Raw genomic sequence first — 26,198 nt, forward strand, 5'->3', positions numbered from 1 at the left:
CTCGCCGCTACGCGGAAGTGACGCAAGGAGGAGCGCGCCCGGTCCGACGAGCGCGATGGCTCCTCAGAAACCCCGCATGGAGTTTCACCCCAAGCGGCCGTGGGGCCCTGGGAAAGCGGAGAAAGCGGTAGCGGAGGCCGAGGACGGGGAGGAAGATGACGGGGAGGACGGAGATGAGGACGGCTTCACACTGGACGAGGTGCTGCGGCTCGGAGGCACCAAGGTAAGAAGGCCCAGCCCCACGCGGGACAGGCGGCGGAGGCTGGGGGTACCGGAGAAGCGAGGGAGGCCGGCGCGAAACTCGGGTCTTTCCCAATACAGCTCTTCCACTGCAGATAAACAAAAAGACGCATGGGATTTTCCTCGTGTTTGACTGTGAAGGGCCTCTGGCCCCGCAGAACCAAACCGTCAGTCCACTGTGGGGTCAGGGGTCACCACGGACGCCAGCCGGCCGAAGGGCTGGGGGGAGGTGGCCAGCACGGGGCGCAGGGCCACAAATCTCGATTTGTGCTTCATGCAACTGTATAGCCAGAAGTATGGTCAATAAACATTTATTAATTGCCGCCTATGTGCCAGGCACCGTGCCAAAGTCTGGGGATAGGAAGAAATGCCACTTCGTCCTGGCTCACACTCTAATGGGGGAGAGAAACGTTCGAACGAGGTACGGACAGGATCACTCGGGGGGCGTTTCAGAGAGAAGGAAGGCACCACGATTTATAAGGGGTGGAGGTGGAGGGTCGGGAAAGGAGAGATTTTAGCCGGAACTTCAAAGAAGCCAAGAGACAGAGATGAGGAGCAAGAGCATTCCAGGCATGGGAATTAAAGTGCCTGGAACATGGACATGCACCTGCATAGGATCGAAGAGGGTGGGAGTATAAGGTATAAAAAGACTGTAAGGGGTGAGAGAGGAAGGTTATAAACGGCACTGATGAATGAAACAGCATTTTATAGTTGATCCAGGGGGTAATAGGGAGTTGATTGAATAGGGAGATGACATGGTCAGACATATACCTAAGGAAAGCCAATTTGACAGCTAAGTGGGGGATAGATTGGAGGGAGGAGAGACTTGAGGCAGGCAGCCCCACCAGCATGCTTTTGCAGTAATCCAGGTGTGAGGTAATGAGGACCCGCACCAGGGTGGTAGTGTCTGAGTAGAGTAGAGGGCGTATGCAAGAGATGCCATAAAGGTAGAATATTTCTAGAGGAGCTGATGATTATCAGATTTACTTATCCAACTATAAACTTTTTGTTGACTTCCTATTTCTCATCTCCAACCACCTGTCAGATATCTCACACTGGATGATCAGTAGACATCTTAGACAACACTATCAGAAGGAGCTCCTTTTTTTCACCTACCCACTTCCTTCAAAACAAAAACCTTCCCCCCTTCCAGACTTCCCTGTTACTGTCCAGGTTACCACCATCCTCCCTTACAGGCTTACAATCTAGGTATCATCTTTGACTTTTTACTCTCCCTCACCTCCAAACCTGTTGATTTCACCTTTGCATCATCTCTGGAATGTGCCCCCTTCTCTGACACCTTCCATCATGCTGGTGCTGGCCCTCATCACCTCATGTCTGGACTATTGCAGTAGCCTGTTGGAGGCTCTCTCAAGTTTCTCCGCACTCCAGCGTAGCTTCCGTTTAGTTAACAAAGTAATTTTCCTAAAAGCATAGGTCTGACCATATTACACTTTTACTTAATAAACTGCAAGGACTCTTTATTGCCCCCAGGATGAAATTCAGATTCATCTGTTTGGCATTTAAAGCCCCTCATAAAGTAACCTCCCCACTTTCCACTCTTCTTATGCCTTACACCCCTCAATACACTAACACTGGCCTTCTTGATTTTCCTATAATAACACATTCAATCTCGTGGCTCCAGGCATTTTCACTGGCTGTCCTCCATGCCTGCAACATTTTCCTTCCTCATTTATACCTCCTGGCCTCTCAGACTTCCATGAGCCCCAACTAAAATCCCTCCTTCTATTAAAAGACTTTTATAATAACTATTAATGGTGGTACCTTATTCCATTGATTGTTTTTCTGTTTATTCAGTACATATCTTGTTTGTACATATTTGCTTTATGTTATCTCTCCATTAGGGTATAAACTCCTTGAGGGCAGAGACTGCCTTTTTGCCTTTCTTTGTAACCCCAGGACTTAGCACATAGTAAGCACTTAATAAATACTTATTGACCTATGCCTTGGCAACAGTTTGGATATGGTGGGGGTGTGGTGAGACAGTGAGCAGTGAGGATGATACCTAGGTTGGGAACCTGGGTGCCTTGAAGGATAGTGGTACCCTGGACAGGAATAGATAAGTTAGAAAGATAGGCTGGGGAAAGGTAATGAGTTTAGTTTGGGACTTGTTCAGTTTAAGATAAAATGTCTATAGAACATCTCCTGACAGATGGAAGACTGGACATCATAAATAGATCTGAGAATCATCATCCAAGAGATAATAACTAGATCCATAGGAGCTAAGGAGATCATCAAGTGAAATAGTAGATGGGGGAAAAGGACAGAGCTTTGGGTGACCCCCATGGATAGTCAATATGACCCAGATGAAATTCCAGCAGAGGAAGTGAGGAAGGGATGATGAGATAGGTAGGAGGAATACCAGCCAGAAGAGACCGTAGGTAGTGGTCAGTTTGAAGACTGAGTCAGGAAGAATGGAGTGAAAATTCTCCCTCAGACACATGTTAATTGCACACGTCTATTTCACCTTTGTCTGACTTCGTTTCTACATGTGTAAAATGGGGGCAGTTATAGCACTGTATCTCAGGATTGTTGCGAAGATAAATTTACATTATATATGTAAAGTACTTTGCCATCCTTAAGGTGCTGTATAAATGTTCTTGTTACCTCATTGTTATATTAATATTCTGTTATATATAATTACCTTTAATCATATCTAACTTAAGTCCAAAGTGGTAAAGTACTTGTCTAAGTTAAAACAATGGATAATGACTAATAACGATGGACATTTTTGTTCTTTAAGCTTTGTGATTTGCTTTTATAAAGGCTGCTAGGTGGTACAGTGGATAGATCTCCGTGCTTGGAGTCGGAAAGACCTGAGTTTAACTCTAGCCTCAGCCTTAGACACTTACTAGTTGTATGACTCTGCTGGGCAAGGCACTTAATCGCTACTTGCCTCAGTTTCCTCAACAGTAAAATAGGGATAATAATAGCACCTACTTCACAGGCGCGGTGTTGTCATTCCCCATTCATTTTTTATCAATAGAACTTAGGTTCACATCCAGGTTCTTTGACTAGATTGCTGTTCTAAAGCCTCACTGGGGAAATTCAAACACTTTTTTCAGTCATTTGGGGATGGGGATATAGGTATAGAAATCAGGCAAATTGGTTTGACAGAATTCAGTTAAAATAGGCCTTTCTGTGGAATTATGGCCTTTTTAAATACGTGGGTAAAGAACCACCTAATATGATTGGCTAGTTGTGTCAGACATCTTCAATTCCAGAATAAACTTAGACTGTGGTTATATCCAGTCATTTTTAAAGTTACCATGACATGCTTATTTAATAATTACTAAAGATAAATAGCAAATGTTTACTTAGTACTTTAAAGTATTTGATATGTTTGACTTTTTACAGTTTTATTATTTTTATGCAGCAAGATTATCTTATGCTGGCAACTTTGGATGAGAATGAGGAACTTGTGGATGGAGGCAAAAAAGAAATGATTGATGACCTTCAGCAGGGTGAACTAGAAGCATTTATCAAAAATCTGGGTGTATCCAACTATTCAAAGGATTTCCTGTTGGAAGAGGATAAGGAGCCAGCAGGAAACAAAGCCAATGATAAAGAAACTAAAATATCTAAAATAGAAAAGAAAAAAGAGACCCCAGCAGAAAACAAAAAGGCACCAGCTAATAAGGACAAAAAGAGTTTGAAGAAGCAAGCACAAGTCATTGATGAAGACGGTAATACTAAACCAGCTGTGAAGAAAGATAAACAACAAGACATCTTTGAGTTTTATGCTAGACCAACACTACTGATTAAACCTGGGGGGAAATGGTATGATCTGGAGTATACCAACGAATATTCCTTAGAACCTCAGTCCCAAGTTGTTGTATCCCAGTACAAAGCTTTGGCTCAGAAATTATATCAACATGAAATCGACTTATTTAGGAGCAAGACAAGTAATCAGAAGGGTGGCTCCTCTTCTACATGGATGAAAGCTATAGTGTCATCTGGGACCCTGGGTGACAGGCTGGCTGCCATGATCCTCCTTATTCAAGATGATGCCATCCATACACTCCAGTTTGTGGAGACCTTGGTGAACCTTATCCAAAAAAAGGGTAGCAAAGGGCAAAGTCTAATGGCTTTAGATACTTTTAAAGAACTTCTCATTACAGACCTTTTGCCAGACAATCGTAAACTACGAACTTTTAACCAGCATCCTTTCAACAAACTAGAGAAACTCTCAAGTGGCAATAGGGACACAAGAGATAGGCGATTGGTATTATGGTATTTTGAACATCAGCTCAAACACTTAGTGGCTGAGTTTGTGCAAGTTTTAGAAACTTTAGGTCACGATTCACTAGTTGCAACTAAAACTCAAGCGCTTAGAGTGGCTCATGAGATTCTCTCCAATAAGCCTGAGGAAGAAAAAGCCTTTCTTGTACAGCTGGTAAATAAACTTGGAGATCCCCAGAACCGAATAGCCACCAAAGCCTCCCATCTGCTAGAGACTTTACTTCATAAACATCCAAACATGAAAGGAGTTGTGTGTAGTGAAATTGAGAGACTAATCTATCGGTCAAATATTAGTTCCAAAGCCCAATACTATGCCATTTGTTTCTTAAATCAAATAGTACTTTCACATGATGAAAGTACATTGGCTAACAAACTAATAACTCTTTATTTTTGCTTTTTTCGGACTTGTATCAAGAAAAATGATATTGAGTCTAAAATGCTTAGTGCCCTTTTAACTGGAGTAAATAGAGCTTACCCATATGCTGAAATCAGTGATGAAAAGGTGAAAGAACAACTGGATACACTATTCAGAGTGTTACATCTTGTGAATTTTAATACCAGTGTTCAAGCCTTGATGTTGCTTTTCCAAGTAATGGATTCTCATCAGACGATATCAAACCGATATTATGCAGCCTTATACAAGTAAGTGACCTTCATCTGACCATTTATAAATGCAGTGCAGTGTTTCTGCAAATGTTTATTAAAGTCCCTGGATCATAGGCAAAAGGTTTTATGATTCTTTGTAGGAATTTCCCTTGGAAAAAGGAACAGGACTCATGGATTTCAGGAGCTTTTACCTTCTAGCATCACCAGAATTTCATATTTGTACTTTAGTATTTAGTAGATTAAAAAAAATTTTTTATTTGATTCAGTGCTGGAAATCAGTCCATTTTAACAAGCAAAGTTCCTTGTATTGCAGCTTGCCAAGATGTCATAGGATTTAGAGCCGAAATGTAGCTTTGAGATAATCTAATCCAGCCTCCTCATTTTACAGAAGAAGAAACTAAGTGGTGTGTACTGGGTTTGGAACCAGGGAGCCTGAGCTTTTTAATCTTGCCTCTTCCATATATTATGTTAGGCAGGTCATTTAACTTCATTTAACCTCAGTGTCGTCATCTGTAAAATAAAGAGGTTCAGATAGAGCTAATCTAAAGAGACTCTGTGGGCCCTCCCATCTCTACATAGAGTGCCCAAAGAATTTTAAGCCTGTTTTTATAGTTTGATTTGACAATATAGAGCAGACACACAGGTCAGTTTGTTGTTGAGTGTTTTCAGTTGTGTCCTACTCTTCATGACCCCATTTGGGCTGTTCTTGGCAAAGATACTGGAGTGCTTTGCCATTTATTTCTCCAGCTCATTTGACAGATGAGGAAACTGAGGCAAACACAGTTAAATGATTTACCCAGTGATTTGCCACACAGCTAGTAAGGATCTGAGGCCAGATTGAATCTTTCTGGGTCAAAGCCCAGTGCCCTGTCCACTGCCTAGCTGCCCACGTGTCAAAGCATGAAATAATTTTATTTTGACAAACTAATCTGTGATATATGACTGACCAATTTGCTGCCTTTGTTAACAGCTAAATCTTTCCATTGTGCTCTGTCGTATTTATTTGCAATGTAAAATCTTTTACAAAAAGTCCTTAAAAATGAGACATTCTTTTAGCTGTGACACTACTAACTATGGCATGGTGAGAATCCAAGAAGCTTGAAATCTAACTGATCTGCAATCCATTGTCATGTTGTTACAGAGATCAGGTATCAGTGAAATAAGAGAGTGAGTCAGTGGGCATAGTATTTCAGTTCATTAAAATGTGACTATTGAGGGCTTTTTAGGAATATTTCTTATGTTTGAAATAAGGCATACTTGTCACAAGAAAAATGGTACTTTGTGTTATCAGGTTTTTTTCCCAAGTTTTCTTTCTCTGACTATGGACAAGGAATGGTATGTTGATGGTTGAAAGTGAAATGCAAGAAGAAATAGAGGTGTCGAACTTTTGTAATAAAACAGGGATTACAGTAGCAAAAGTCAGAGGATTTAAGAATGGGGAGTTTTGACGGAAGTACTATGGGTGGGCAAAAGTCTTGAGAACATATGAGATAAATGAAAAAAAAAGTTTCAGGATTCAAAATGGTGTGTGGGTCTCAGGGTACATTTTTGCACCTAGTATTGACTCTGCTGTACCAATGTTAAGTGTTTCCATGGAGTAGTACACTGCCAAGGCTGGAGAACCCGTTAACCATTTCGTGCTCCTGTGATTTTCTGATGCTTTCCTCCAACTTGCTGTTTCTGTCATTGATTCTCTTCCACACCTGTTTTAAGAGTTATGATCCCTTAGTTGAGGATGTCAGTAAGGCCAGGAAATCAGTTCTTGTAACCATTAACCTCATTCTTAACCATGTAGGGTTAGACAGTACCTAGAGTAAATTTTTTGCTGCAGAAAGATATCTTGTGACTAAACATAATTGATACTTTGTTCTACAGGAAGCTGTTAGATCCAGGTTTGATGTTATGTTCCAAGCAGTCTATGTTTCTTAATCTTGTCTACAAATCTCTGAAAAGTGACACCGTTTTACGTCGGGTGAAGGCATTTGTGAAGAGACTGCTCCAAGTCACTTGTGGACAGATGCCACCATTCATATGTGGAGCGCTATACCTTGTGTCTGAGATCCTTAAAGTAAAACCAGCATTACGAACTCAACTGCACGAGCATCTGGTACGTTTAAAAGCTTAAAAAAAATTGAGACCTGAAATGTATTTAGGTTTACCTTTTTAAATACGTGGGGCTTTGATGATGGCTTTTTAAAATGTCTTTTGCCATTCTCTAAACAAAGGATTTTTGTTTTTTCTAGTAAAAAGATTGTTTTCCAAGAGTTCTGGAGTCTCATGGGTTCTAGATTCAAAATGTAGAGGGATAAGATTGTAGTTTTATTTGTTCATGCAAAATGTTTTTTTAAAGGGTTGCCCCTTTGCAAGATAGTGGCAGTTAATATTGTTTTTAGATCCACTCTCTGATTTTATTGGTGTAGGAAACTCCCTCCACCAATTCAGAATAACACCTGCTCTGCAACTTAATCGTCCTGGAGAATTGTCGTAGAATTCTATGAGTTTATGCAACTTGTCACTTAGCTAGTATGTGTATCATAGGAGGGACTTGAACTGAGGTCTTTCTGCCTGTGAGATTAATTCTGTATCTGTTATTCTATGCTTCACCTCATTTACTAATTAACCCTTATGAGAAATGTTCCTCAAAATTTTCCATCGTTTTAAAGGTTTTAGACCTTATTTATGGCCATTGCAAAATTAATTTTAAATATTAAACACCTACAAAGTTGTAAGCTTTAAATTAGAAAATGATTTTGAAAAACCATTCTTATATTAGGAATCTGATGAAGAAGAAAATTTTCTGGACTTAGATGAAGATGATGGTACCGAAAAATTTACAGATGCTGATAAAGAAATGGAAACAAATGCAGATGAAGAAATAGACAAGGATGAGAGTACAACTGGAAGTCTTGAAGAGGCAGAAAAATCAGGTTCTGCTTCATGGGTTCATCTTAAGAATTTGGAGGGTAAGTTTTTGTAATGAACGTATTGAATTAAATACCCAAATATTTTTTGAAGTTGTACTTGTTCTGTGTTAGACATTGGGAAACAAAGAAAAGACCCTCTACTTCTGTTCCACTTGGTGGAGACAGTGCTGAATACAAATGTACAGTGCAATTACTGAGGGAGGGGACAGTGAAGTACTCAGGGTGGGGGGGGGGGATGTGAGGTAGGAGTGAGGTGCCCTTCAAGTATCATGTGAGCTGAGCTTTGAAAGGGGCTAGTAATTCCAAAAGGCAGAGTTGAGGAAAAGAGTGTTTCAGGCTCAGGGGGGCAGCTCGTGCAAATGTCCTGAGGAAAAAGATAGCATGTCGTACGTGAGAAATAACGACACAGAGTAAACAAAGGAGAGTCATGGTGAGTTGTTTTGGAAATAAAGCTGAGAGCCAGATTGTGCAGGATTATAAACGAGCCACTCATGGTCCTGGAGCAGGAAAGTGGACGTGCACAGACATGTGCTTTGAGAATCCATTGTTGACAGTGGTGTGGAGGGTGGATTGGAGACAGGGGACACCTGAGGCAATTGCAGTAGGCCTGAGTGAGAGGGAATAGCAGGGTGATGGCCATAGCACTGGTATGAAGGGCATGTGCTAGAGGTGTTGTGGAACTAAAATCAGCAAGAGCTGCGGAGGGTGAGAGTGCGTGAAGAGCAGAGAACAAGGGCAGGGTTGCAAAGCTTGGTGACCAGCATCACTCAGCTGTGATACTTTATGTGAGACCTTTTTCAGTCTTTAGATAACTTATATAAATGTCAGTTGTTGTTGTTGAAAGAGAACTAGGCCCTTGACGGAAATAGGGAAATTGGAAACAAAGTAGGTACCTTTAAAGCAGAAGATACTGAGGTCTCTTGAGCCTGTTGAGAGTTCGAGGTGCCTGTGCGACAGTAAGATGGAGATACACAGTAGGCATTTGGTGATACAGACCTGGAGCTTAGAGTGATGAGGGCTGGATAGAGTAACAAAGTTGCTGGTCTCATATTGAATTTTTTAAAAATTGATGGCTTTTATTTTTATTTCAGTTACATTTCCCATTATATCTCTCCCTCTTTTCCCCCTTCCGTAGAGCCAATTCTTATAACAAAGAAGAAAAAAAGAGAGGACAAACAAAACAGTTCAGCAAAACTAACCAGTATGTCAGCTGAGTCTAGCATTATATGCAGTGTTCCGCACACATAGTCCCCCACCTCTGCATGGCAGGAAGGGAGGTGGATTCTCATATCATTCCTCAGGGACCAGTCTTGGTCCTTATAATTTCATAGCATTCAGTTTCGATGATGTTGTTTGATTCTTTCACTTTATGTCATTGTAGTCACCGTGTATCTTATTTCCCTGGATCTCTTTACTTCATTTTGTATCCATTCGTATCTTTATTCATCATTTCTTAGGTTGTAGCAATATTCCATTACAGTCAAAGGCTGTGGTTTGTTTAGCCTTTTTTTGATCAATGAGCTTCTGCTTCATTACTTTCCTTTGATACTACAAATAAGTGCTGCTATAAATACTTTGTGTGGGAGTCCTTTTGTAGTGTTGAAGAGAAAATACTGAGTTCTCTTTAGCATTCTGACACTGTAACCTTGAGTAATCAATAGTAATACACATATTTATCTAGCACTTTATGGTCACAGAGTACTTTGTTTCACGTCAGATTTGATTCTCGCAAAAGGTAGCTAGTGAGGAGAGTGTTCTCATTTTACAGATGAAACTAGATGCAGTCTTTGGTTATGCTCTTTGGTTACACTCTCTGATGTCAGAGCCAGGCCTGGAACTTAGACTTATCACTGTTCTGAGAGTCAGCATGATGTAATGCATTGGTTACTTAATTAAGAGTCCTGGACTTCAAGTTTTGTCATTTATCACTAGAAATGTGACTGTAAACAGCTCATGTAACCTCACTGAAACTTCAGTTATCGAATCTGTAGAACAGAGACAATAACTGTACTACCTATCTCATGGGTTGGCTGGGAATAAAGAACTCAAGGAGAAGGCTCCAGCCTGGTCTAAAGTTAGGCTCTAGAATATGTGGCCATGTGTAGGAGAACCAGTTACCTGGCATTGCTGGATAGCAAATGGCCTTGATTAGTAAAATTTTGTGGTAGATTGGGTACTGTCAGTATGAGTGATAGGTTTTTTCTTTCCAGACCTGATATTTCATTGGTATGTGAAAACTATCATTTCAAATCACCAATTCATCTGTAACTTACAGTATTTGAGAATTGTCTGAGGGTACCAAGAAACTAAGTGTTTTGCCCATGGTCATACCACTGGAGTATATCACAGACTATGTGGTATAATGGTTGATGGGCTGGCCTTGGAGCTGGGAAGTTTGATTTGAAAATCATTACTTTGTTTCCTTTTAGGTGGAAAAAACTTAAATACCTATGATCCATTGAATCGAAACCCTTTGTTCTGTGGAGCGGATAATACAAGTCTTTGGGAACTCCGAAAGGTAAAGTATTCTTAGATTTTCATTTAATACCATTGTGCTTTTGTTGAAGTAGGGTTAATATTTTAGGGTTTTCCTTTTTCCCAAAAGGAGAATGCCACAATTTTTATTCATTGATTTAGAAACTGAAATATTTTATGCAACTGCAAAGGTTTTTTCTTTTTAAACATTTGGTTTTTAAATTCTAAATAAGATGATGTGACTATTGAATATTTGATTCTACTAGATAAAAAGATATCCTCATCAAAGATGTGCTCAATGTTGGAAATTATTCTCCAATTTGGTGTAGGTGGGAAGGGGGGTATGTTAATAGTTCCTGATGTTTTCTCAGTTATGTTTTTTCCATACTGGTAAAGTCCAAGATTTTCTCCCCCTTCAGTTCCCTTGTTACTTGCTCCCTCAGTGCTCTCATGGTTGGCTTACCTCCGGTTTTGGTCTGGATCTACACATGCGCTAAACAAGGCCCATCTCTTAGCTACCTGTGTTGTACTGATGTTGTTTGGCTGAAAGACATGAAACATTTTAATCTTAAAGAAATTATAAAATAGAGTATAATTCAGAGGACAGCAGAGAGGCCTGTGGTATGTGAGTGGTTATGACCCCTAGCAAGCAAGAACTTGGAAGAACTAGAGTAAAAGGTGGGCTTGTTCTGTGGCAAGGGCAAATGATGATCCACTTATGGACTGTGTGCTGCTCCAGTGTTCTTGTGCTATCAGGAGGGAAGGTCTGCCCCTTTCTTCTATCCCCTCTCCCCCTCCCCAATGAGAACTGGGGAGAGGATACAGAGAAGAACTACACAGAATGGGTGAAATGGCCGGATTGTAGTCTGCATCCCTGTAGAGTGCCTTCACAGAAAGGAAAGCATAGTGCCATTCAATTTTTTTTTTTAGATTAAATGATGAATTTAGTTAAATTTCTTGTTAGGATGAACTAAACAATTATAAGGTTAAATAAATAAATCAAGAATATTTTGCAGTCACCAGCGAATAGTTTTTGTGATGTTAATTTTTGTGTGAAACTAGCTTTTTTTAAGGGGTGTATTAAATTTAACATAGAGGTAATAAAATTGTCCTTTTTGTGTCCCTGTCTAAATTTCATCCTCTTGTCTCCCCCATCCTTTGTTAAATAAGCATCTGCTTCTTTAAGTGGCCAAATTCTCTTAATTAAAAATAGAACTTTTAGAATCTAGAATAGAAAATAGAATTTTTCATAAATCACTTAATATATTGAGGGAGTCTGGCCACTTAAAGGAATTGTTTTTTTTTTAAATTGAATGAAAGAATAATTTCACAAAGCAAACAAGCTTTGTTTTATCTGTTTTGCAAGTTCATATTGTCTTTTGCCTGACAATCTAATGTTAGAAATCTGAAGTTTGCTAAACTTTTTTTTTTTAGCTTTCTGAACATTTTCACCCATCTGTGGCCCTTTTTGCGAAAACTATTTTACAGGTAAGTCTGAAACAAATGAAAGGAAAAAGATTTATGAAAAGTGTATGTCTAACTTTCTGTTAAGTATTCACAAATAGATCCACAGAAAATCTTTCTTATACTGATTGAAGTGAGTATAGTGCTCTATTAAATACAAAAGAGCAAATAATTCCACGTTCCAGAAGCTTGAATACTGGCCCTGCTACTTATTAACTTCCTGTGAGCATCTGTTTCCTCTCTGACATAAAGGGGTTGATGGTTCTAGATCCCCTGAGTGGGCACCTTCTCTCTTCCCTGCTCCCTTTCTGGCTTTCTTTTGTGTTTCCTCTTCCTTCACTAGAACGTGAGCTGCTTGAGGGCAGGGACTGTCTGTCTTTTGCTTGCGTTTGTATTCTTAGTGTTTAGCGTTTGTCTGTCTGTTTATCCATCCATCTTCCTTTTACAGGTTCTATGAACCTAAGAATAGTGGCTAGCATATGTTTATAGGTAATTTTTAATGCATAGTATAGTAGATAGAGCCCTTTATCTAGAGCCAGAGTTCCTAGCTCTGCGTTCTAGCCTTTCTGCCTTGTACTTGAGTAGATCCATACTCTTACTACAGCACAGACTGCACCTTATTCCACCTTCTACATATCAGGGTGGAAAACTTGTTAACATTTAAGACTCTTGAAGAATGGGATGCAAGCCAATGGAGCAAGGTGGGCTCTTCTTCCCTGGAGGATTCTAAGTACGAACTGTTGAAAGGGTTGTCAGGAGGGATACTCAATCAGTTGGGAGGTGAATACAGAGGCAAGCCCTGAGGTTCCTTTCAGCTTTTCAGACTTTATGATGCTCTAATTCGATCAGGTCATTTCATTTCCCTGTTGCTCAGGTCCCTCATCTGGGAGTGAGGCTTTGCCCTAAATCTCCAGTGTTCTGGCTCTTAGGTCCTATGGTCCATTCAGATAACAATAACTTATAATAGAGAGCTTGCTACTGACCATAGACTCTACATACATCATCTCATTTGTTTCATATAGCAACTGAGGAAGAAAGATAACAGGAGTTAATTTTCCTTTTAAAGAAACTGAAGTTCATTGAGGGTCAGTGGCCTGCTTAGGGTGCCATGGCTAATAAATGGTAGAGTAGAGACTCAGATTCATCTTCTTTTCTGAGTGGTATGTTATTTTACTTAAATCACTTCCACTCAATCAGGAATAATGTGGGGAGGTAGAAGAGTGGGGTTGGTAGTCTATTATCTTCGTAGGCTGTAGCCCTGTCTTTAATTCAACCCAGTATCACTTTTTCTTTCATAAAATTTTGTGTGGTCATAAATCTACAATTTGAATTCAGTTCTTAAATGGTTTTAACTTTTTGTTTCTTCATTATAGGGGGATTATATTCAATATTCGGGAGATCCATTACAGGATTTTACACTAATGAGATTTTTGGATCGATTTGTATACAGGAATCCAAAGCAACATAAGGGGAAAGGTGAGTGCTTCCCAGCATGGTAAAAGATTTAGTTATCTAACTCTGTGGCTAACACCATATAATTACTTTTGTTTTATTGACTTCTACTTCCATTTTAGAGAACACAGACAGTGTGGTGATGCAGCCAAAGAGGAAACATTTCATGAATGATTTGCGGAATCTTGCTGGTAAGTATGAAACTTGGATATTTGAAACTATAGAGAGTTGTAGAAGGATTATATAGGCTTTTGTTGGATTTTTCATAGTAGAGTGAGTGTTATTCCAATAATTGGAAAAGAGTAGCTTATTCAAAAACTTCTTATTCTCTAGAAAAAGAGAGAGTCTATATCCCAGATCTTCTGCCCAGGCTTTCTGTGTTTGTGCCTTAGACAAGTCTTGTAATATCTTAGAATTTTGTATTACTAACCTACATAAATAGGCCTACCATAAAGAAAGGCAGAGTTGGCATTTTTATATTAATATAAATGTAAATTTTTTAAAATCAATTCTCTGGTAGTTTTGTTAAGATTTGTGTAACTAGGCAGATTTAATTGCCTAATTATTTAGCATTTAGCGAGCTAGCTCATAGTTCTAATTTTTATTTCAGCATGGCATTTTAAAAATTGGTCCCATTCTTTATATTAATATTTTCTTGCCAGAGCCTGAGAGAAGGGAAAAACTAAACTATTTCTTAGTTTAGATAAGTTTTTTGTTTGACAACTGTCTCTGAAAAGAAGACTTATTTTTTCATTTTTTAAGATCTAAAGATAACTTACATAGTTCTTGCAGGTTTCCTTAGTTGAGAATAGAATCATGGTTTAATAACTGTATTTTAACACTGGTGCATGTTGTATCATACATTAAGATAATGTATTGGTAGTGTTTTTGATAGTTTATCTCAGGTGGATGAATTGTATGGAAAATCAGAATTAACAATTTAAAAAGAAAATTCCTTCAAATTTTAGTTTTTTTTTTCCAAAACAAAGCAATTGTGCCTTAACTTAGAGTATGGTAACAGAACCATTGTCATGTTTATTGCCAACCAGTATAGCTCTGAGTCTTAGACAAAGGAAAAGAAAAGGTGTTTCAAGAATCAAGACTCTTTCTGGTGCTTTACTGACTCTTTACAGAGTTGGGGATTGGGTTAAGGTTGACCCTCTTTTTATTCCTGGCCATTCACCTCTAGCTCTTCTGGGGGTTTCCATTTATCATCTTTGTTGAGAGCTGTGAAATACTCCATTTACAAAGTGTTTAATGTTTATTTTGAGGAGTTTTAATAATTTTATACTTTTTTGAAACTGTTATTGTTGAAATAAGATTTTGTCCTTCAATGAAATGGAGTATAAGGCTTCTTGTATTTTATAGTGAACAGTAAGGAATTCCTTGCAAAAGAAGAAAGCCAAATACCAGTGGATGAAATTTTTTTCTATAGGTAATATGTTTTTCTTTGCTATTTCATTTTTTAATTGTGATAGTTTAGAAATTTGAAGGGCTTAGTCTAATTCTCATTAAATCAAAACATCTTAATTAATTTTAGCTTGGGTTGCAGGTTGTATAGAATCAAGTACGAGACATCATTGGCATGAGGCATGAGAAACAAATTAATGAAGTGTTAATATGAATAGGAGAAAGTTCAGTAAACCCTAAAGGTTATTTTCTACAAGTAGCATTTCGAAGAGGGGTTGAATAATCCTTCACATAATTTAAAAGCTTCATTCTGAAGATCTACTTCAGATTTAAATGATTTAAATAACTGAAATGGTCTTTGTTACTGGAAATGTGGACCTTGGAGTGAGGATATCTGGGAAGCAGAGTTAAAGCTTAATCCTGTAAGATTCATCTGCTTTTCCCTAGTAATGATAATGGTGCTAGTAGCGTTTGCTTTATGGCAGCTTATTAATTATACTGAGTGGTCATACTAATCTCCTCATGTTACATGGAGACCAGATTGGAGTCTGCCTGAAAACTTCTTGGCTCCCAAATGCATTAGGCCCACTTGTACTCAAAGTTCCTAATGCTCTATGAACAACATTAGCGAAAAAAGCACCAGTCCTGGGCTCACAAGACCGGAGTTTGAATACCAGTTCTCTAGACAACTTAAACTCTTGAGCCTCAGTTTCCTCATCTGTAAAATGCGGATAATGATAATTTTATACTTCTCAACTCAGGATAATCATGAGGAACCATTTATGTTCCTTAACGTGATATATAAATGTGAGCTGTTAGAGCTATATTGATGTTAATGTTTGACTTGGCTATAGGCTGGAACTGAAGCACAATCTTTTGCTCTGCCTGGAAGACCACTAAGAGCTAATATTCTAATAAATATTCTAGAGAATTGAAAGAATTTTTGGAATTTGTTCCTTAAACCAAAGACTTTTAGCCATATTACCAGTTTTAGTATATCAGTGTAGTCTTGATAGAGGCAGCCTTTGTAGCCCTGACAATCAAAATCATATCAACAGTCAGGTGTCTGGGTGTCTTTAGTTAAAATGTGCTATAGCTTAATGAGACCCAGAGAAGTGACTGACCTGGTAATCCACCCAGGAGAAAGTAGGTAGATAAAGAATCCACATTGCTTAGTTTGGTTGTATGCACTGAGGAGTACCCACATCATTAAGATTATTGGTTGGTCAGAAAAGTATGAAGTAGCTCTTGTGAGTAATGTAGAGCGTAAGTAACTGGTGTGTCTTACTTTAGGTATTACAAGAAAGTTGACAAAGAAAAACATAAACGTCAAATATCTTCAGATGATGAAAGTGTAGAAGATGTAGATGATGAAGAATTTGAGAAGATTCTTGGTTTGTAGTATTTATTTTCATGAGAAAATGTTTCTGTTTGCTTTATAATTTTAATCCTATTTGACCTTGTCCCTTCCTATCATGGCCCAAGATGAAGTAGATGGAGAGGGTTGCCAGACTGTTGCCTGCCATGCAGGTGGATGGACAAGCTCAGTTTGTATTTCTGGGAGAAACACTCAAAAGAGCCCAAAATGAAATAGGAAAAGAGTGGGCTGGGATATAGGTTGTTGGTTGTTTTCATGACCCCTACTCTTCTCCCAAGACAAAGGCTCATCTCTTTCATGCCAGTATTCTTCCAATGATGTTGGGTGGCTGCAAATCATGGAGCCAATCCAAAGAGTCAAGCCTGATGATTCTGCATGAAACCATGGTGGACATCAGTGAGCTTCATGCAGCATGTTACTGGGGAGAATTAGAAGTGAGGTAGAGGTGCCTTGTCAGAGAAGTGCGTAACTGGATGAGGCAGGCTAGTCATGTGGTAGGAGTGAGGGATGACTGATGGCCGGCCAGCGCTCCCGTTCTCATCCACAGAAGATGAAGAGAACTTGAGAAAGCCGCCTGTGCTATGTGCTTACTTATTCTGCGCCACTGGCCCTTACTCTTTGTCATATCTCTTCCCTGGTTCTGTGCTCTATGCATCCCATGATTGTTGTTTACAGCCATCTGAACATGCAGGATGTTTCATAAGTTCATGGGGTGCATTGCCAGGAGAAATTTAAGGAGAGTATAGATGCAGTCAGGTAGCCATCAGGTCTTTTCAGTGCACCCCCTCCTTTGTCCAGCTTATCTTCTGTCTTGTGATCTTGCTGTCAGGATGGTTTTATGCTTAGAGTTCCTTCATCCTACAAGCTCCACCCATGTGGAACAGTAACTCACATTGGCTTCCTTTGCCTTAAACTCTAAGATCCTAGTAACATTCCAAAGGATTGTTAAAAGTGTGTGCCTTACATAACAACAGAATGCTGAATTGTGGATAGGCTAGATGAAATATATAATTTAGGTAGAGGTTCTTAGTGGAAGATGATTTCTTCTGTTTCCTCATTCCTTTCTTTTCCTTTACATGTTAAGGACCTATAGATGATTGTGTCCTTGGCACTTCGCTATATGTATTCTGTCTCTCTTGGCATTATCTACTCCCATAGATGCAATGATTGCCTCTGTGCAAGTGGCCTACAGTTCTGTGTTCTGTCCTCAACCCTTTTGTTTCCAACTGGTGTTATTTTAATTTCTCTATTTAGTTTCCCTCCAGTGTCTCACCTTCAACACATTTAAAACTGGATTCATCAGCTTCCAACTCCCCCCCCAAAAAAAGAAATAAATTTCTTTCCCCCTTCTCTGTTGATGGCACCACAGTCCTTTCTGAGTCATTTCTGACTTTCCTCTTCCTCACCCCAGCCTCTACAGCCAGTTACTTGGCAGGTCCAATTAGCTCTGCCTCCACAACTGTCCCCAACTTTCCAGTCCCCACAAAACTGCTCTTGTTTTATACCCCTGCCCATTCTTGACTAGACAATATTGTAGCAACCTTGTGACTTTTTTTTTCCTTAGGGAATCCATTTTCTAATAGATTGCTTTGAACAACAATTTGTTCTTCCCCATTGCCATTTAAATTATATATTAACTAAAAGAAAATTGTTGGAGTTTTAGAAAAAATTAAAAAAAAATAAAACTACGTAAATTAATGTGATGCTTGAATAACATTAAATCATGAATGCACCAGTTATCGGAATTAGTACTTTGGGAAGTACCAATGGCAGTCAAACCACATATGTTCTACAAAAAATATCCAATGTGTTTGACATCTGAAGGGTTTTCGATTTATTTGCGTATCATGGGAAAGATAAAAAGCTGGGGGGTGGGGGAATTCACTGCTTTTTGTGTTCTTAAATTAATGTTACCAAACTAGATGAGTGATCTTAGAAAAAATCCCAGTTTTTCATTAAAAACTATATGTAATTAGAGATCCATTTTAGTCTATTCAAAGTGAAGGTACAAACAGGCAGTTTTCATTCTTAATCTTTGCCATATAAAAGATAGAAAGATTTTTTTAAAATAGAAATTTATAGAAAATGAAGAAAATAGTAGCACTTCAGTTATTTGATACTCTAAGCATTTTGGCTAGATTCTTTTGTACTAGTTTTTATATCTTTACCATAATAAAAGTCCAGCATAACACAATAGCACAAGATACTTTGATTTTCTGGCACCCTGGAGTACTGTTTACGTTAGTTGTCATTGTTATTAGAAGACAGTAAAACTAAGTGATCTGGGAATATAATTGTATATAAGTTGTACAACAAATCATTACTTTTCTCACGTTGCCATACGTTGCAGGATTCTTTTGGACAGGTTATCACTGTCAACTTCAATAAATATTTATTGAGTCTTATAAAAATAAATCCTAGGATGTGTTTACATCCTCTTATAAATGAGAACTATAAAATGTGTTGATGTTTTTTATTTGCTTTGTATTGTATTTGATCTTTGTTTCTTTTCTTGCAGACACAGTTGAAGGTGATAATTACTTCAGTGCTGCTGGAAAGGATGACCTCAATTTTGCTGGGTAAAGTACTTTTTTCTCTAACTAGTTGCTGTTTTATTGTTCTATAGGATGTCATTGTCACATTTAACAGAAAGCTCCGGGTGCTTTTTGTTTGTTTGTTTTTAGTAATGTAAAAAAGAAAACCAAAGGGACTAAAAATACCCAAGGGGATGAGGAATCAGACTTGGAAGGTAGTGATGACGAGGACTTCAATGATTTGGACGATGAAGAGATCTCCTTGGGCAGTATGGATGAAGAACTGGAGGAAATTGATGAGGATGGAGGTACTTTCATGGATGTGCTGGATGAAGAAAGTGAAAGCATTCCAGGTCAGTAGGTGTCTTGGGATGACAAGAACTTCGACTTGAGATCTTGGGGGGATCACTAAAGTTTGTGGGACTTTTGCCCAAGTAGCTTCCCTAGATACTTTTTCCTTAGCATTTTTATAAACTTGGATCACTTCAGTTTCCTTTCTTCAACCCCAAATTGGTTTTTCTCTTGTTTTTTTTTTTTTTCATATGACACTATGGTAGAATTGATGCTAGCAGACATTTTCGCATAATGATAATAATCCTGTTGATGTAGATGAGGGGGATGAGAGCTTCATTTTTTCTGGTGGAGAAATTGAGACCTTTGTAAAGTAAATAGCAGCCAGAGTTGGGTTCCAAAAGATTACTTCTCTGCTCCCCTTCTGTCTCCTCCATTTCTTCCATCCCCTTGAGAATGGGTGTAGGGAGGAGGAGCAGAGAGTGAGAATAGCTCACATGTCTTGTGACACTTTTGGTACAGTATTAGCTCCTTGGGGATAGAGACTTGCCCTTTGTCTGAATTTCCCCAGTACTTGGACCCCAGGAGTTCTCTGATAAATGTTTGTTGATTAATCCACTGATTTTATAGCTTACAAATCACTTCCTTATAACACACCATCTCTAAGGCAACTGGATGTAGTGAAAACATTATTCTCTAGCCCCGTTTGACAGATGACAAAGCATATCCCATGTTGAGCCATTCGTAAGTTGGCAGAATGAGGGCTGAAATTTAGGGCTTGTTCATTATCCTGGCACATGCCAAGAAGGGCTTGGGCCATCAGGGCTTCTCTTCCACACTGCCTCATTCTCGGAACCAGAGTGCTGAAATGCACAAAAAGTGGAGGCCCTGCCAAAAAGGAATGATCTTCATAATTAGTGTTTTATAGATAGTTTGTTTCACTTCAACTTCTCTGTTCCCCCTGAGGCACTTACTGTGCATGTGTTAAGGTGACTTGGCTGCATTTGGAATAAGAAGACCTGGATTTCAATCCCTGTTCTGTCAGCTTCCCTCTCTTGGCCTATTTCCTTATTAGAAACTGAGAGGATTGGAGTAAGGTTCTGACCAGTTATGAATTATGTGGAGTGGACTTTAGTACATATGAAAGGAACATGGTGCTCTGCTTTGCGACCCTGTAACTCAAAGCACTGGAGGCCTTCCTTGGTCTCCCATACTGATAGCATCTTCCCTCTGAAATTACCTCCCAATTCCATGTATAGATCTTCTGTATATACAGTTTATTGTGTGTGGTGAACTCCTGGAGGGAAAGCATCATACTTGTGCCTTTCCTTTGTATCCCCTTTACTTAGAACAGTGCCTGGCATATAGTGGATTCTTAATAAATGCTGGTTGACTAACTTGAATTGCTCTATGCGTGTTTTTTTAAATAACAGAACTAGAAGATGAAGTCAGCACCAAGGTCAGCATTAAAAAAGGCAAACGGAAAAAAGCAGATGGTGTTGACTTTGCTGCATCACTTCAAGGTAAGAAGAGATTAATTTCTTTCATACCTTTGTTCTCTCAGACTTAAAACTGTAGAAGGAACTAGTGTATTTTTCCTTAGAAAGTATTTCCATATTGAATATCTTCATATTTTCCCCTCTACTGTAACTAATCCTTCTATAAAGCCTCTTCTTATATGCAAATCCAGAATACATGGCATTTGTTTTTTCCTTCCCTTGATTTCTACTTCACATTTAAAAACCTTCCAGATCTCTCCTAATCATTCATGGTGAGACTACTGTATTACTCGACACCTAAGCTCCTCTTCCAGAACATCTTTCTCCCCAAGTCTTCTGATTTTATGACACTAAAAATGCACTCATTCCTTTCCAGCCGAAGCCAAAGGCCTGTTCCTCATCCTGCTGGAGGTTTAACTTCTCTGGCCTCTGCCACATTTACTGAATTACTACTGCTAATGAATAATAGGCTTACACAACTGTAATGATTTCAAATAATTTTTAAAATCCTGACTACAAACTTTTGTTAGCTTTTTCTGTATTTAACAATGTTGCAGTGATGATACATCTCAAGGGCATTGTCATTAAACAGCATAGCATTATTTCTGTAATTTTTTTTTTTTTACTGCAACTTTAGGCCCTGGGTTGCATAACTGTATCAGGTCACAGTTTTGATTCTCCTACTTGGCCTTGTAGCATGGTGTAGCTTAAGGAAGACCTTGGTTCATATTCACTCTTCTTTCTTCACATCTGACCTCAGACACTCATTAGCTGTATGACCTTGGGCAAGTCAGTAATACTCTGGCTGCCTCAGTTTCCTCACCTGTAAAATGGGGATCATAAAAGCACTTACCTCCTGGGGTGGTTGTGAGGATCAAATGTGATTGTATATATAAAGTGCTTAATAGAGTGCCTGGCACATAGTAGGCACTTGAATGCTTGCCTCCCTTCCTACTTGAATAATTAAGACAGTAACAGCATATACTAACACATATTCATAGAAGTTACTTCTTTAGTTTCTTTCACTTACCAGCCTGCCTCTTGCTGTCTTCTGCACTCCTCTCCCCATGTGCACATCTGTTTTTACCTGTCAAGTAGGGGAAATAGAGAATTCCTTAGCCTCAAACCACTGGTTGTGGCTCTTGTGGCTTCAGAATGCAAGTGAGAATGGCAGGGGGAGACATAGTGAGAGATGGAGGGGCCAGGGCTTCCTGCATCCAGCCTCATCTACCTTCTCTTTTCACCTGTAGAATTTATAGCTATAACCTATCTCAAGATGTTTTTCATTTTCTGCACTTAATCTAGGATTTAATACTTCACACTTTTTACAGGCCCAAGGCAGAAAAAGAAGCGCTCTTTCAATGACTCCAGTTTATTTGTATCTGCTGAAGAGGTAAGTCTAAAACATAGGCAAAGAGAAACAAATTAATTACCATTATTTTAAGATGTAATTTTCATAAACTTTTCTTTTTTTGTTTTAAGTTTGGCCAGCTGCTGGATGAAAATGTTGGCTCCAAGTTTGATAATATTGGTATGAATGCCATGGCCAACAGAGATAATGCAAGTAAGTGGTTTGTAACATTTAATATTAGGGGTCCTGAAAAGTTATTTGAGGAATGAATAGATGACCTTGATTTGATATAACTGGAAAACATTGTCCAAAATTTCATAGATGTGTCCTCTAGGAGAGCAGAGTATGAACTATGTCTTCATTATAGTGAAAGGAATTGTAGACACCATCCTGCCCAACCCGTGCACCACAGTCACCTCCACTGCCTACCAGAAAATTAGTCATCTAATTGTTGCCTTAACACCTCTATAGTGAGAGGAACTGTTCACTGCCCCACTCAGCTTGTTACTCTTCTGGACAGCTCTCGTTCTCAGGAAGTCCTTCTAACTTAAAGCAGCTTCCACCCATTGTTTTGAGTTCTGCCCACTGAGGCCAAACAAAACAAGTCTTTTCCCTCTTTTGTGATAGCCCTTCAGTTACTTAAAGATCATCACCATGCCATCCCTGAGTCTTCTCTAGGCTGTATATTCCCATTTCTTCCATAGATGTGGCTATAGTAGGATATCAGGATGATTCAAGCAGTGTCCTCAAACTTCTGTGTGGTATTCAATTTATCAGTGTCTTTTCTGAAATAGGGCTCCCAGAATTGATTCTAATTTATTAATCATGTTACTTACCATAAGCCCCATCTTAATGGACTAAACATCATAATTTCTGACACTTAAAAACTATTCAGTGCTTCATACTAATGAGGTGCTTTATTAAAAGATACATCCCCATAGAGGGTTTTCCTTTCCCTCTGCTATCTCCATCTGTCTTCAGAATAATGGGGTGGGAGCGACCTCTCACCCTACTAAAATTTGGCTTTATGTGTTTGAAAATCCTTTTTATAGTGAAAATACTTTTATTTAATGTAGTTGCTCCACCAAGTTGACTTTTTTCTTCAAAGGTATCAAACAACTTCAGTGGGAGGCCGAACGAGATGACTGGCTTCATGACAGAGATGTGAAGAGTCTTATCCGGAAGAAGAAACATTTCAAACACAGTGGTCCAAAAAACATACACAAGAAGAAAAGGCCAAGGAAATGAATGGTTTTTAAAGAGCCAATTATTTATCACTTTGAAATTCAATTTGTTCGCTCTTATTCTGTAGCTTTCAGGCTATTAATTGAATTTGTAATAAACTATACATAACAGCATCTGGATCATTTGTAAATTCATGTAAAAGTTTGGTTTTAATTGAAGCTTTAGGCTTTATTACAGGGAGGCCATACCTTACGGAGTGGCGTATTATAAAGGTGATGGTGCTAGGACCTATTTGTACACAGATCAGAGAGCCCTGGGAGGAGGTGAAGGTACAGGCTTTGGGAGGGGTAAAATGACTTGATTAGAGTTGTCCAGTTAGTGTCTTGGATTCAGGAAAGTCTACAATTCAGAAAAACCTCTTGAAGTCCTATTTGGTATTGCAAAACCTGAAGACTTGAAAATAGTGGGTAACATTTCCTGGTATATCAGGGAAGTGCTTTTGAAACTGGTGCATGGGGAGGACCAGAAGGACTTGGGAAGGGAGCTGGTATTTGTGAAGTTACACATGGCAGGATACATAATGAGTTGAGAAGCACTGGTGTAGGATGTTAGCCCAGTATATGTATACCAGAGGACAAGCTCTCCCTTCTCAGCCCATCTATAACATGCTTTCTGTAAAGGGTATGTTCTAAATTTCAAAGTTTCTCTTTGGCTGAAACATATTACCTCTTAAATTCATTTGATGAAGAACATTTTTGGGCTAGAGTACTTTAACAAATAAATAGTTATGGAGAACTTTAAAGTTTGTAAAACACTACATCCAGTCACCTTTTTGATAAAATCCAGGGAAAAATTTTCTTGAACAACCTACATTTTTATTTCCTTCTAGGGAAAGGGTTTGAACCTTTCAGAAGGCAAGGAATAAGTCAGTTCTTTTCAATTAAACAGATGTGTTAAGTCCAGGTATTTTCAGAAAGAGATCTAAGGGAGATAACAGATAATCCTTCACTCAAATGAGGAGTCTGCATCACAATTTATAATACTATAAAAATAATGTTAGGTACTTAGGAGAAGCTATGAAATTGCTAGTTCAAGTCTGAGAAGGGAAAGGTCATCTTCGATTGTGAGATGCCAGAAAACCTTCATAAAAGTTAGCATTTACCTGTCTCGAAGACTCAATAGTATTTTTTAAATAAGTTTTTTACAATTCTCTCTCCAGGAGCTTTTCTGTACACAGCGCAGAACATAGAGGATTATATATGAAACCATGAATTTTTATTTCATACCCTACTTTTAAAAATATATATTTATAATGCATTTAACGTTACTTTCAAAATTGCCCTTGTCTGTGCTGCTTCTTTCTAGAGAATAAAACTTATTTTTACTCTGATATGCCTTTTTAAAGATGTTTCAACAACATGCCTTTTGGGGGCATTGTGATTGCTACCTGGCACCTCCCCCTGCCCCTAATTAAAAACAAAATCCTTTTTTTAACAAATAAATATAGTTAAGCAATATAAATTCCCACAATGGACAAACCCCAAAATGTATATTTTTCTGCACCTTAAGTATGTCACCTCTGTTAGGAGATGGCTAACATGCTTCATTATGGATCCTTTAGAGAGTGGGGTTGATCATTGCTTTCAGAATTCTGAAGTCATTAGGAGCTGGATTTGATTTTGCTTCGTTTTTTACTCCCTGATTCTGCTTTTTTTACTTTAAATTTATGAAATAATCGTTCCTATAATATAGTAAAATTAAAGAAAGGGTGATTGCACATGAAACTTCAAATATATTTTGTACAACTTGCTATTCCTTTAAAATATATAAGAGTTATCGTGTAACTTTTTAAACTTTTTTTCTTAGCCCTCCATCCTTCCCCCTCCCCCTGCCCCAGAGATGGCTGTTATTGGATACAAATGTGTGTGTGTGTGTGTGTGTGTGTGTATGTATAAAATCATTCTATACATCTATTTATCAGTTCTTTCTAGATGCAGATAATGTTTTCACAGGTTCTTCGTAGTTAATTTGGGTGTTTATAATAGTCAAAATGACTTAGTCATTACAAGTTCTTAAAATAGTATTGCTGTTACTGTATACGACATTCTCTTTCTTTATTCTCCTCATTTTGCTCTTCATTGTTTCTTTACAGTCTATCCATGTTTTTCTAAAATCAACGGGCCCATCATTTCTTAAAGTATAGTAGTATTCCATCACTATTATGTACCACAACTTGTTCAACCACTCCCCAATTGATGGGCATCCCCTCAACTTCCAGTTCTCTGCCATCACAAAGAGAGCTGCTATAAATATTTTAGAACATGTAGGTTCTTTTTCTTTTGCCTTAATCATTTTTGGAAATAAGACCTAGTGGTGATATTGTTGGGTCAAAGGGTATATGCAGTTTAATTTAACTCTTTGAGCATAATTCCAGATTGTTCTCTAAAATGGATCCCTTCACAGTTCAGCAACAGTCATTTGGTGTCTCAATTTTCACACATCCCCTCCAACATTTATTGCTTTCCCCTTCAATTATTTTGGCCAATGTGATAGGTGTAAAATGATACCTCAAGGTTGTTTTAATTTGCATTTCTCTAATCAATAATGATTTAGAACAGTTTTTCGTATGACTAAATTATTTTTATTTCATCATGGGAAAACTTACTGTTCATATCCTGTGACCATTTATCAATTGCGGAATGATTCATATTCTCATAGATTTGACAAAGTTCTCTGTCTTTGAGATATGAGACCTTTAAGAAATTCTATAAATTTTTTTCTCAATTCTTTGCTTTCCTTCTGATCTTGACTACATTTGTTTTATTTGTACAAAAATTTTTAATTTAATTTAATTGAAATTTTCCATATTTTACCTCACACTGCTCTATCTTTTATCCATAAGTCTGATAGATACTATATTCTTCTAATTTACTTATGATATCTCCCTTTATATCTAGGTCATTTATCCATTTTGACTATATCTTGGTAAAATGGTGTAAGATACTGGTCTATACTGCACTCTAGTTTTTCCAACAATTTTTACCAAATAATGAATTCTTAGCCCCAAAACTTAGAAAGTCTTTACACTTGTCAAATAAAAGGTTACTGTATTTACTGCTGTAAATT

General features: G+C 38.3%; 1 protein-coding gene across 1 annotated transcript; it reads left to right on the forward strand.

The window, feature by feature from the left end:
- Positions 1-12: 12 nt before the first annotated feature.
- CEBPZ (CCAAT enhancer binding protein zeta) lies at positions 13-23,245 on the forward strand. The gene is made up of 16 exons (XM_036751115.1): positions 13-223; positions 3,638-5,145; positions 6,985-7,216; positions 7,883-8,072; positions 10,463-10,551; positions 11,943-11,996; positions 13,346-13,448; positions 13,547-13,615; positions 14,793-14,859; positions 16,128-16,228; positions 18,731-18,791; positions 18,897-19,099; positions 20,471-20,560; positions 21,868-21,929; positions 22,019-22,100; positions 22,996-23,245. The coding sequence occupies exons 1-16, from the start codon at positions 56-58 to the stop codon at positions 23,133-23,135; spliced, it is 3,219 nt and encodes a 1,072-aa protein (XP_036607010.1). The 5' UTR covers positions 13-55; the 3' UTR covers positions 23,136-23,245.
- The last annotated feature ends 2,953 nt before the right edge of the window (positions 23,246-26,198 follow it).

The sequence above is a fragment of the Trichosurus vulpecula genome, chromosome 3, assembly GCF_011100635.1.
Source record: "Trichosurus vulpecula isolate mTriVul1 chromosome 3, mTriVul1.pri, whole genome shotgun sequence".
NCBI lineage: Eukaryota > Metazoa > Chordata > Mammalia > Diprotodontia > Phalangeridae > Trichosurus > Trichosurus vulpecula.

Excerpts from the sequence above, each read along its gene's own strand:
- CEBPZ (XM_036751115.1), top strand. The coding sequence starts at position 56 with ATGGCTCCTCAGAAACCCCGCATGGAGTTTCACCCCAAGCGGCCGTGG. Across the intron at positions 8,073-10,462 it reads TCATCTTAAGAATTTGGAGG|GTGGAAAAAACTTAAATACC; the intron begins GTAAGTTTTTGT and ends GTTTCCTTTTAG. Across the intron at positions 19,100-20,470 it reads AGAAAGTGAAAGCATTCCAG|AACTAGAAGATGAAGTCAGC; the intron begins GTCAGTAGGTGT and ends TTTAAATAACAG.